We start from the raw sequence: 13186 nt of genomic DNA on the forward strand, positions 1-13186 counted from the left end.
GACCCCCGGATATGAGAGCGCGGCACCGAAATATCACCGCGACCCCCGAATATAAGAGCGCGGCCCCGAAATATCACCGCGGCCCCGAAATATCAACGCGACCACCGAAATATCACCGCGACCCCCGAATATAAGAGCGCGGCCCCGAATTATCAATGCAACCCCGAATATGAGCGTGGCCCCGAAATATCACCGCGACCCCCGAATATAAGAGCGCGGCCCCGAAATATCACCGCGACCCCCGGATATAAGAGTGCGGCCCCGAAATATCACCGCGACCCCCGGATATAAGAGCGCGACCCCGAAATATCACCGCGACCCCTGGATATAAGAGCGCGACCCCCGAAATATCACCGCGACCCCCGAAATATCACCGCGACCCCCGAAATATCACCGCGACCCCCGAATATAAGAGCGCGGCCCCGAAATATCACCGCGTCCCCCGGACATAAGAGCGCGACCTCGAAATATCACAGCGACCCCCGAAATATCACCGCGACCCCCGAAATATCACCGCGACCCCCGAAATATCACCGCGACCCCCGAATATAAGAGCGCGGCCCCGAAATATCACCGCGTCCCCCGGACATAAGAGCGCGACCTCGAAATATCACCGCGGCCCACGAAATATCACCGCGACCCCCGGATATAAGAGCGCGGCCCCGAAATATCACCGCGACCCCCGGATATAAGAGCGCGACCCCGAAATATCACCGCGACCCCCGGATATAAGAGCGCGGCCCCGAAATATCACCGCGACCCCCGGATATAAGAGCGCGGCCCCGAAATATCACCGCGGCCCACGCATATAAGAGCGCGACCCCGAAATATCACCGCGACCCCCGGATATAAGAGCGCGACCCCGAAATATCACCGCGGCCCACGGATATAAGAGCGCGGCCCCGAAATATCAACGCGACCCCCGAAATATCACCGCGACCCCCGAATATAAGAGCGCGGCCCCGAAATATCACCGCGACCCCCAGATATAAGAGCGCGGCCCCGAAATATCAACGCGACCACCGAAATATCACCGCGACCCCCGAATATAAGAGCGCGGCCCCGAAATATCACCGCGACCCCCGGATATAAGAGCGCGGCCCCGAAATATCAACGCGACCACCGAAATATCACCGCGACCCCCGAATATAAGAGCGCGGCCCCGAAATATCAACGCGACCCCCGAAATATCACCGCGACCCCCGAATATAAGAGCGCGGCCCCGAAATATCACCGCGACCCCCAGATATAAGAGCGCGGCCCCGAAATATCAACGCGACCCCCGAAATATCACCGCGACCCCCGAATATAAGAGCGCGGCCCCGAAATATCACCGCGACCCCCGGATATAAGAGCGCGGCCCTGAAATATCACCGCGGCCCCCGGATATAAGAGCGCGGCCCCGAAATATCACCGCGACCCCCGGATATAAGAGCGCGACCCCCGAAATATCACCACTGTTCCGGATGCAATAGCGCCACCACTGAAATCTCATCGTGGCCACCGATATTTCACTGCGGCCCCCAAGATAAGACCACTGATCTGCCCAACCAGTGATATATCGCCATGGCCCCCAATATATCACTTTAACACTCTAAGCCCCCTTAAGTTTCCCTTCCGAACTCTGCACCCCGATATCTCCTGTAATCCTGTCTTGCAGTCCTCGCTGTGACCCCACTATGCCGGCCCTATTAGAACGACCCAAGCTGTCCAACACGATGGCGCGAGCCCTCCACAAACATGTCATGATGGAGCGGGAGCGCAAGAGACAAGGTACGCAGTGTGGGGGGTGACACCATGGGCCTGTGACTGAGCTGGAGGGCTGACTACTGTCTGTCTGACCATTCACAGAGGAGGAGGAGGTGGATAAGATGATGGAGCAGAAGCTGCGGGACGAGCAGGAGAGACGGCGGAAGAAGGAGATGGAGGAGAGAATGTCCCTGGAGGAGACCCGGGAGCAGGTGAGCGGCCATGTTTGCCCTGTATGTACTGAAGTCACTGACACCAGGAGCACTGAGAGGAGCAAGACAACCCCAAATGTTGCCCCCAGCCGTCCTCCACATTCTTTTCGAGCTTGGGGGGAAGGGGGTGTATACTATGCCAAAAGCTGTCCAGGGGGTCCTGCTCCCCTGGGATGCTACATGGAGCATATACATAGAGGGGGTTACATGATCTGAGTCCGGTACGGTGCAGGAGGGCGTCGGCTCAGGGAAGGAGGCAGCGGCACGTCGTCCCCCGGCTGTAGCGCACAACGGGGCAGCAGCACGTCGTCCCCCAGCTGTAGCGCACAACGGGGCAGCAGCATGTCGTCCCCCGGCCGTAGTGCACAACGGGGCAGCAGCACGTCGTCCCCCAGCTGGAGCGCACAACGGGGCAGCGGCACGTCGTCCCCCGGCCGGAGCGCCCAACGGGGCAGCAGCACGTCGTCCCCCGGCTGTAGCGCACAATGGGGCAGCAGCATGTCATCCCCCAGCTGTAGTGCACAACGGGGCAGCAGCACGTCGTCCCCCAGCTGGAGCGCACAACGGGGCAGCGGCACGTCGTCCCCCGGCTGTAGCGCACAACGGGGCAGCAGCACGTCATCCCCCAGCTGTAGCGCACAACGGGGCAGCAGCACGTCGTCCCCCGGCCGTAGTGCACAACGGGGCAGCAGCACGTCGTCCCCCAGCTGGAGCGCACAACGGGGCAGCGGCACGTCGTCCCCCGGCCGGAGCGCCCAACGGGGCAGCAGCACGTCGTCCCCCTGGCTGTAGCGCCCAACGGGGCAGCAGCACGTCGTCCCCCGGCTGTAGCGCACAACGGGGCAGCAGCATGTCATCCCCCAGCTGTAGCGCACAACGGGGCAGCAGCACGTTGTCCCCCGGCCGGAGCGCCCAACGGGGCAGCGGCACGTCATCCCCCGGCTGGAGCGCACAACGGGGCAGCAGCACATCGTCCCCCGGCTGGAGCGCACAACGGGGCAGCAGCACGTCGTCCCCCAGCTGGAGCGCACAACGTGGCAGCGGCACGTCGTCCCCCGGCTGGAGCGCACAACGGGGCAGCAGCACGTCATCCCCCAGCTGTAGCGCACAACGGGGCAGCGGCACGTCGTCCCCCGGCTGGAGCGCACAACGGGGAAGCGGCACGTCGTCCCCCAGCTGGAGCGCACAACGTGGCAGCGGCACGTCGTCCCCCGGCTGGAGCGCACAACGGGGCAGCGGCACGTCGTCCCCCGGCTGGAGCGCACAACGGGGCAGCGGCACGTCGTCCCCCGGCTGGAGCGCACAACGGGGCAGCGGCACGTCGTCCCCCGGCTGGAGCGCACAACGGGGCAGCAGCACGTCATCCCCCAGCTGTAGCGCACAACGGGGCAGCGGCACGTCGTCCCCCGGCTGGAGCGCACAATGGGGCAGCGGCACGTCGTCCCCCGGCTGGAGCGCACAACGGGGCAGCGGCACGTCGTCCCCCGGCTGGAGCGCACAACGGGGCAGCGGCACGTCGTCCCCCGGCTGGAGCGCACAACGTGGCAGCGGCACGTCGTCCCCCGGCTGGTCCCTTTTCTGCAGTAGTGGTCAGACAGTTATTTGATTACAGAATGAATGAGTCCACAGCCTCCAGTGAGGATCAGAAGAAGTGATTTCCCTCCTAATACTTAAAGGGACTCTATCACCTGAATTTGGAGGGAACAATTTTCAGTCATATGAGCGGGGTTTTCGGGTGTTTGATTCACCCTTTCCTTACCCACTGGCTGCATGCTGGCTGCAATATTGGATTGAAGTTCATTCTCTGTCCTCCATAGTACACGCCTGCGTAGGCAAGATTGCCATGTGCAGGCATGTACTACGGAGGACAGAGAATGAACTTCAATCCAATATTGCAGGAAAGGGTGAATCAAACACCCGAAAACCCCGCCCATATGACTGAAAATTGTTCCCTCCAAATTCAGGTGACCGAGTCCCTTTAAAAGCTCCTGAGTGGGTATGATGTCACCGGGAACGTGCACATTGTAATGTGGTGTTTTTTTGTCACATGCCTTGTTCTGTCTTTTTGCCTATTTTGTTACATTACAACCTGTGTGTGGATGTTTGTGTGTGATACATCAGCACTAACTAGTCTAAGTTGGTGAAGTGAGAAAAATATAGGCATAAATAACATTTATGGGATCAAAGAACTAAAAATTGGCATGTGCAAATGTATTCACTACTTTTCTTGAAGCAGCTAAAAATTTCTGGTGCAATCAATTCCCTTCATGAGTCTCATTTTTAATGACTGGACGTCTCCCTGTGTGCAATCGAAGTGTCACTTGTCTGTCAGTATATACACGTTACCTTTTCTGAAAGACCATAGAGGCTGCAACATCATTAACGAGAGGCACCACTAACCAAACGCCACCGTGAAGACCAAGGAGACCTCCAAACAACACCGTGAAGACCAGGGAGACTTCCAATAAATTGGGGACGAAGTTGCTGAGAAGTGCAAGTCAGTATTGGGTTATCAAACAAATCTCCCAATCTCTGATCCCTGGAGCGCCATCAAATGGAGATAACATGGTTCCACAGCAAACCTGCCAAGAGAGAGCGCCCACCAAACCTCTCAGCCAGGGCAAGGAGAGCACTAATCAGAGAGGCAACACCGAGACAAAAGCTAACCCTGAAGGAGCTGCAGAGTCCCCAAGCAGAGAGTGGACTATCCACATGACCACAATAAAGCCGATCACTCCATAGAGGTGGCCTTTATGGAAGAGTGGCCAAAAAAGTCTTTATTTACACATGAAAAATTGTAAGGCTCATTTTGAATATACCACAATGGTAATTGTGGTCAGTGGTAATTGTGTGATGACGCTCTTCTATTCGGGCACCATGGAGCACATCTGTGGGTCAGTGGTAATTGTGAGATGATGCTCTTCTATTCGGGGATCATGGAGCACATCTGTGGGTCAGTGGTAATTGTGTGATGACGCTCTTCTATTCGGGCACCATGGAGCACATCTGTGGGTCAGTGGTAATTGTGAGATGATGCTCTTCTATTCGGGGATCATGGAGCACATCTGTGGGTCAGTGGTAATTGTGTGATGACGCTCTTCTATTCGGGGGATCATGGAGCACATCTGTGGGTCAGTGGTAATTGTGTGATGATGCTCTTCTATTCGGGGATCATGGAGCACATCTGTGGGTCAGTGGTAATTGTGTGATGACGCTCTTCTATTCGGGGGAACATGGAGCACATCTGTGGGTCAGTGGTAATTGTGAGATGATGCTCTTCTATTCGGGGGATCATGGAGCACATCTGTGGGTCAGTGGTAATTGTGTGATCACGCTCTTCTATTCGGGGGATCATGGAGCACATCTGTGGGTCAGTGGTAATTGTGTGATCACGCTCTTCTATTCGGGGGATCATGGAGCACATCTGTGGGTCAGTGGTAATTGTGACATGACGCTCTTCTATTCGGGGCCCGTGGAGCACATCTGTGGGTCAGTGGTAATTGTGTGATGACGCTCTTCTATTCGGGGGATCATGGAGCACATCTGTGGGTCAGTGGTAATTGTGTGATGACGCTCTTCTATTTGGGGGCCTGTGGAGCACATCTGTGGGTCAGTGGTAATTGTGTGATGACGCTCTTCTATTCGGGGGTCCGTGGAGCACATCTGTGGGTCAGTGGTAATTGTGTGATGACGCTCTTCTATTTGGGGGCCTGTGGAGCACATCTGTGGGTCAGTGGTAATTGTGTGATGACGCTCTTCTATTCGGGGGTCCGTGGAGCACATCTGTGGGTCAGTGGTAATTGTATGATGACGCTCTTTTTTTCGGGGGATCATGGAGCACATCTGTGGGTCAGTGGTAATTGTGTGAGTGACGTTCTTCTATTCGGGGGAACATGGAGCACATCTGTGGGTCAGTGGTAATTGTGTGATGACGCTCTTCTATTCGGGGATCATGGAGCACATCTGTGGGTCAGTGGTAATTGTGTGATCACGCTCTTCTATTCGGGGGCCTGTGGAGCACATCTGTGGGTCAGTGGTAATTGTGAGATGACGCTCTTCTATTCGGAGGTCCGTGGAGCACATCTGTGGGGCAGTGGTAATTGTATGATGACGCTCTTCTATTCGGGGGATCATGGAGCACATCTGTGGGTCAGTGGTAATTGTGTGATGACGTTCTTCTATTCGGGGGCCCGTGGAGCACATCTGCGGGTCAGTGGTAATTGTGTGATGACGTTCTTCTATTCGGGGGCCCGTGGAGCACATCTGCGGGGCAGTGGTAATTGTATGATGACGCTCTTCTATTCGGGGGAACATGGAGCACATCTGTGGGTCAGTGGTAATTGTGTGATGACGCTCTTCTATTCGGGGGAACATAGAGCACATCTGTCGGTCAGTGGTAATTGTGAGATGACGCTCTTCTATTCGGGACCTGTGGAGCACATCTGTGGGTCAGTGGTAATTGTGTGATGACGTTCTTCTATTCGGGGGCCCGTGGAGCACATCTGTGGGTCAGTGGTAATTGTGTGATGACGTTCTTCTATTCGGGGGAACATGGAACACATCTGTGGGTCAGTGGTAATTGTGTGATGACGCTCTTCTATTCGGGGGATCATGGAGCACATCTGTGGGTCAGTGGTAATTGTGTGATGACGCTCTTCTATTTGGGGAACGTGGAGCACATCTGTGGGTCAGTGGTAATTGTGTGATGACGCTCTTCTATTCGGGGGATCATGGAGCACATCTGTGGGTCAGTGGTAATTGTGTGATGACGTTCTTCTATTCGGGGGCCCGTGGAGCACATCTGTGGGTCAGTGGTAATTGTGTGATGACGCTCTTCTATTTGGGGAACATGGAGCACATCTGTGGGTCAGTGGTAATTGTGTGATGACGCTCTTCTATTCGGGGATCATGGAGCACATCTGTGGGTCAGTGGTAATTGTGTGATGACGCTCTTCTATTCGGGGGCCTGTGGAGCACATCTGTGGGTCAGTGGTAATTGTGTGATGACGCTCTTCTATTTGGGGGACATGGAGCACATCTGTGGGTCAGTGGTAATTGTGTGATCATGCTCTTATATTCGGGGGAACATGGAGCACATCTGTGTGTCAGTGGTAATTGTGTGATGATGCTCTTCTATTCGGGGCCCGTGGAGTACATCTGTGGGTCAGTGATAATTGTGTGATGACGCTCTTCTATTCGGGGGAACATGGAACACATCTGTGGGTCAGTGGTAATTGTGTGATGACGCTCTTCTATTTGGGGAACGTGGAGCACATCTGTGGGTCAGTGGTAATTGTGTGATGACGCTCTTCTATTCGGGGATCATGGAACACATCTGTGGGTCAGTGGTAATTGTGTGATGACGCTCTTCTATTTGGGGAACATGGAGCACATCTGTGGGGCAGTGGTAATTGTGTGATGACGCTCTTCTATTTGGGGAACGTGGAGCACATCTGTGGGTCAGTGATAATTGTGTGATGACGCTCTTCTATTCGGGGGAACATGGAACACATCTGTGGGTCAGTGGTAATTGTGTGATGACGCTCTTCTATTTGGGGAACATGGAGCACATCTGTGGGGCAGTGGTAATTGTGTGATGACGCTCTTCTATTCTGGGGAACATGGAGCACATCTGTGGGTCAGTGGTAATTGTGTGATGACGCTCTTCTATTCGGGGGCCTGTGGAGCACATCTGTGGGTCAGTGGTAATTGTATGATGACGCTCTTCTTTTCGGGGGATCATGGAGCACATCTGTGGGTCAGTGGTAATTGTGTGATGACGCTCTTCTATTCGGGGGAATCATGGAGCACATCTGTGGGTCAGTGGTAATTGTGTGGTGACGCTCTTCTATTCGGGGATCATGGAGCACATCTGTGGGTCAGTGGTAATTGTGTGATGACCCTCTTCTATTCGGGGATCATGGAGCACATCTGGGGATCATGGAGCACATCTGTGGGTCAGTGGTAATTGTTTGATGACGCTCTTCTATTCGGGGGATCATGGAGCACATCTGTGGGTCAGTGGTAATTGTGTGACGCTCTTCTATTCGGGGGCCTGTGGAGCACATCTGTGGGTCAGTGGTAATTGTGTGAGTGACGTTCTTCTATTCGGGGATCATGGAGCACATCTGCGGGTCAGTGGTAATTGTGTGATGACGCTCTTCTATTCGGGGGATCATGGAGCACATCTGTGGGTCAGTGGTAATTGTGTGAGTGACGTTCTTCTATTCGGGGATCATGGAGCACATCTGCGGGTCAGTGGTAATTGTGTGATGACGCTCTTCTATTTGGGGAACATGGAGCACATCTGTGGGTCAGTGGTAATTGTATGATGACGCTCTTCTATTCGGGGGATCATGGAGCACATCTGTGGGTCAGTGGTAATTGTGTGATGACGCTCTTCTATTCTGGGGAACATGGAGCACATCTGTGGGTCAGTGGTAATTGTGTGGTGACGCTCTTCTATTCGGGGATCATGGAGCACATCTGTGGGTCAGTGTTCATTGTGTGATGACGCTCTTCTATTCGGGGATCATGGAGCACATCTGGGGATCATGGAGCACATCTGTGGGTCAGTGGTAATTGTGTGATGACGCTCTTCTATTCGGGGGATCATGGAGCACATCTGTGGGTCAGTGGTAATTGTGTGATGACGCTCTTCTATTCGGGGGCCTGTGGAGCACATCTGTGGGTCAGTGGTAATTGTGTGAGTGACGCTCTTCTATTCGGGTATCATGGAGCACATCTGCGGGTCAGTGGTAATTGTGTGATGACGCTCTTCTATTCGGGGGATCATGGAGCACATCTGTGGGTCAGTGGTAATTGTGTGAGTGACGTTCTTCTATTCGGGGATCATGGAGCACATCTGCGGGTCAGTGGTAATTGTGTGATGACGCTCTTCTATTCGGGGGATCATGGAGCACATCTGCGGGTCAGTGGTAATTGTGTGATGACGCTCTTCTATTCGGAGGTCCGTGGAGCACATCTGTGGGTCAGTGATAATTGTATGATGACGCTCTTCTATTCGGGGGATCATGGAGCACATCTGTGGGTCAGTGGTAATTGTGTGATCACGCTCTTCTATTCGGGGGCACCGTGGAGCACATCTGTGGGTCAGTGGTAATTGTGAGATGACGCTCTTCTATTCGGAGGTCCGTGGAGCACATCTGTGGGTCAGTGGTAATTGTGTGATGATGCTCTTCTATTTGGGGAACATGGAGCACATCTGTGGGTCAGTGGTAATTGTGTGACGCTCTTCTATTTGGGGAACATGGAGCACATCTGTGGGTCAGTGGTAATTGTGTGACGCTCTTCTATTTGGGGAACATGGAGCACATCTGTGGGTCAGTGGTAATTGTGTGATGACGCTCTTCTATTCGGGGGCCCGTGGAGCACATCTGTGGGTCAGTGGTAATTGTGTGATGACACTCTTCTATTCGGGGGATCATGGAGCACATCTGTGGGTCAGTGGTAATTGTGTGATGACGCTCTTCTATTCGGGGAACATGGAGCACATCTGTGGGTCAGTGGTAATTGTGTGATGACACTCTTCTATTCGGGGGCACCGTGGAGCACATCTGTGGGTCAGTGGTAATTGTGTGATCACGCTCTTCTATTCGGGGGCACCGTGGAGCACATCTGTGGGTCAGTGGTAATTGTGTGATGACGCTCTTCTGTTCGGGGGCCCGTGGAGCACATCTGTGGGTCAGTGGTAATTGTGTGATCACGCTCTTCTATTCGGGATCATGGAGCACATCTGTGGGTCAGTGGTAATTGTGTGATGACGCTCTTCTATTCGGGGGAACATGGAGCACATCTGTGGGTCAGTGGTAATTGTGTGATCACGCTCTTCTATTCGGGATCATGGAGCACATCTCTGGGGCAGTGGTAATTGTGTGATGACGCTCTTCTATTCGGGGGAACATGGAGCACATCTGTGGGTCAGTGGTAATTGTGAGATGACGCTCTTCTATTCGGGGGAACATGGAGCACATCTGTGGGTCAGTGGTAATTGTGTGATCACGCTCTTCTATTCGGGATCATGGAGCACATCTCTGGGGCAGTGGTAATTGTGTGATGACGCTCTTCTATTCGGGTATCATGGAGCACATCTGTGGGTCAGTGGTAATTGTGTGATGACGCTCTTCTGTTGGGAGATCATGGAGCACATCTCTGGGGCAGTGGTAATTGTGTGATGAGGCTCTTCTATTCGGGGGAACATGGAGCACATCTGTGGGTCAGTGGTAATTGTGTGATGACGCTCTTCTATTCGGGGGCCCGTGGAGCACATCTGTGGGTCAGTGGTAATTGTGTGATGAGGCTCTTCTATTCGGGGGATCATGGAGCACATCTGTGGGTCAGTGGTAATTGTGTGATCACGCTCTTCTGTTCGGGGGCCCGTGGAGCACATCTGTGGGTCAGTGGTAATTGTGTGATGACGCTCTTCTATTCGGGGAACATGGAGCACATCTGTGGGTCAGTGGTAATTGTGTGATGACGCTCTTCTATTTGGGGGATCATGGAGTATATCTGTGGGTCAGTGGTAATTCTGTGATCACGCTCTTCTATTCGGGGGATCATGGAGCACATCTGTGGGTCAGTGGTAATTGTGTGATCACGCTCTTCTATTCGGGGAACATGGAGCACATCTGTGGGTCAGTGGTAATTGTGTGATGAGGCTCTTCTATTCGGGATCATGGAGCACATCTGTGGGGCAGTGGTAATTGTGTGATCACGCTCTTCTATTCGGGGGATCATGGAGCACATCTGTGGGTCAGTGGTAATTGTGTGATGACGCTCTTCTATTCGGGATCATGGAGCACATCTGTGGGGCAGTGGTAATTGTGTGATGACGCTCTTCTATTCGGGGCCCGTGGAGCACATCTGTGGGTCAGTGGTAATTGTGTGATGACGCTCTTCTATTCGGGATCATGGAGCACATCTGTGGGTCAGTGGTAATTGTGTGATGACGCTCTTCTGTTGGGAGATTATGGAGCACATCTGTGGGTCAGTGGTAATTGTGAGATGACGCTCTTCTATTAGGGTCCCATGGAGCACATCTGTGGGTCAGTGGTAATTGTGTGATGACGCTCTTCTATTCGGGATCATGGAGCACATCTGTGGGTCAGTGATAATTGTGAGATGACGCTCTTCTATTAGGGTCCCGTGGAGTGCCTTTGCGTTCCACTCATTTATTGACGTCACATCCGGTGACGCGCTTCCTGTAGGTCCTAGGAGCGCAAACATTCTTGAGCCCTGAGCAGGGATTGGCGCCACTCTACTTTAAAGGGAATGCCTGTGGGTATTTATACTCCATGTATCTTTGGTGAAACGCCGCCTACACTTATCCTAGCCACGGTTTGTGGAGCTTTTGTGCCTTTTATAGCACCGTTCCCTTTCATTTTTTCGCCCACTGTGGGATTCTCCTGGATAACCAGAAGATGGGGAAAACGCGTGGGGACTATGGGGACTACGCCAGTTATCTTCATAAAGCTCGGTAACTTTTAATTCTGGCTCCATTAGAGCTTCGTTATGTTGTACATCTGTGTTGTCCGCCATCCAGGACCTCGTTGTTTGTGGGATGTAATTGTATTATCAGTAGTTTATCATCACATCTGGTGATATGCGATAGGATCAAAGAGTGATAGTTTTCATTTATCGGGGGCGCAACATCATACTTACAGGGCGCCAACCTCCGCGGACAGGATGGGAATGGTGATGGGCGAGTCAGTCCACAATTCTCCACTTCGTTACGTGACCCAATGTAGAAGGTCTGTTTCTCTGTTTCCAGGGGCTCGAGCAGCGCATTTATAACTTTATAGTTAATTAAGATACGGTTTTATTATTTTTGTTGGTTGTTACTCCTTTGTTTCTTCTCATATCTCCACTTGTCTTCCTGGTGTCTCCTCAGATTATGAAGCTGCAGGATAAGCTGAATAAACTGCAGGAAGAAAAGCACCAACTGTTCCTACAGCTGAAGAAGGTTCTCCATGAGGAGGAGAAGAGGAGGAGGAAGGAGCAGAGGTTAGTGATGGTGGCATTCTCTCAGGAGTACAGCTCCCTCCTCAGTTTTGGCCCCTGCTCTGGAGTAGAGCCCCTTCCTCAGTATTGGCCCCCGCTCTGGAGTAGAGCCCCTTCCTCAGTATTGGCCCCCGCTCTGGAGTAGAGCTCCCTCCTCAGTATTGGCCCCCTCTCTGCTTGAGTAGAGCCCCCTCCTCAGTATTGGTCCCCGCTCTGGAGTAGAGCCCCCTCCTCAGTATTGGCCCCCGCTCTGGAGTAGAGCCCCTCCTCAGTATTGGCCCCCACTCTGCTGGAGTAGAGCCCCCTCCTCAGTATTGGCCCCCGCTCTGCTGGTTAGAGCCCCCTCCTCAGTATTGGCCCCCGCTCTGCTGGAGTAGAGCCCCCTCCTCAGTATTGGCCCCCGCTCTGCTGGAGTAGAGCCCCCTCCTCAGTATTGGCCCCCGCTCTGCTGGAGTAGAGCCCCCTCCTCAGTATTGGCCCCCGCTCTGCTGGAGTAGAGCCCCCTCCTCAGTATTGGCCCCCGCTCTGCCGGAGTAGAGCCCCCTCCTCAGTATTGGCCCCCGCTCTGCTGGAGTAGAGCCCCCTCCTCAGTATTGGCGCCCGCTCTGCTGGAGTAGAGCCCCCTCCTCAGTATTGGCCCCCGCTCTGCTGGAGTAGAGCCCCCTCCTCAGTATTGGCCCCCGCTCTGCTGGAGTAGAGCCCCCTCCTCAGTATTGGCCCCCGCTCTGCTGGAGTAGAGCCCCCTCCTCAGTATTGGCCCCCGCTCTGCTGGAGTAGAGCTCCCTCCTCAGTATTGGCCCCCTCTCTGCTTGAGTAGAGCCCCCTCCTCAGTATTGGTCCCCGCTCTGGAGTAGAGCCCCCTCCTCAGTATTGGCCCCCGCTCTGGAGTAGAGCCCCTCCTCAGTATTGGCCCCCACTCTGCTGGAGTAGAGCCCCCTCCTCAGTATTGGCCCCCGCTCTGCTGGTTAGAGCCCCCTCCTCAGTATTGGCCCCCGCTCTGCTGGAGTAGAGCCCCCTCCTCAGTATTGGCCCCCGCTCTGCTGGAGTAGAGCCCCCTCCTCAGTATTGGCCCCCGCTCTGCTGGAGTAGAGCCCCCTCCTCAGTATTGGCCCCCGCTCTGCTGGAGTAGAGCCCCCTCCTCAGTATTGGCGCCCGCTCTGCTGGAGTAGAGCCCCCTCCTCAGTATTGGCGCCCGCTCTGCTGGA

At 54.1% G+C, this 13186-nt stretch overlaps 1 protein-coding gene across 2 annotated transcripts in view; it reads left to right on the forward strand.

The window, feature by feature from the left end:
- Positions 1-13186, forward strand: part of GPS2 (G protein pathway suppressor 2) — a 53881-nt gene that overhangs the window by 3702 nt on the left and 36993 nt on the right. Inside the window, exons 2-4 of one of the 2 annotated variants that reach the window (XM_077261433.1) lie at positions 1660-1773; positions 1852-1961; positions 11872-11984. In XM_077261433.1, the coding sequence (XP_077117548.1) occupies positions 1660-1773; positions 1852-1961; positions 11872-11984 (337 nt within the window). The remainder of the gene's footprint in view (positions 1-1659; positions 1774-1851; positions 1962-11871; positions 11985-13186) is intronic. The other variant, XM_077261434.1, reaches the window with a different exon arrangement.

This window comes from Ranitomeya variabilis, chromosome 5, assembly GCF_051348905.1.
Source record: "Ranitomeya variabilis isolate aRanVar5 chromosome 5, aRanVar5.hap1, whole genome shotgun sequence".
Classification (NCBI taxonomy): domain Eukaryota; kingdom Metazoa; phylum Chordata; class Amphibia; order Anura; family Dendrobatidae; genus Ranitomeya; species Ranitomeya variabilis.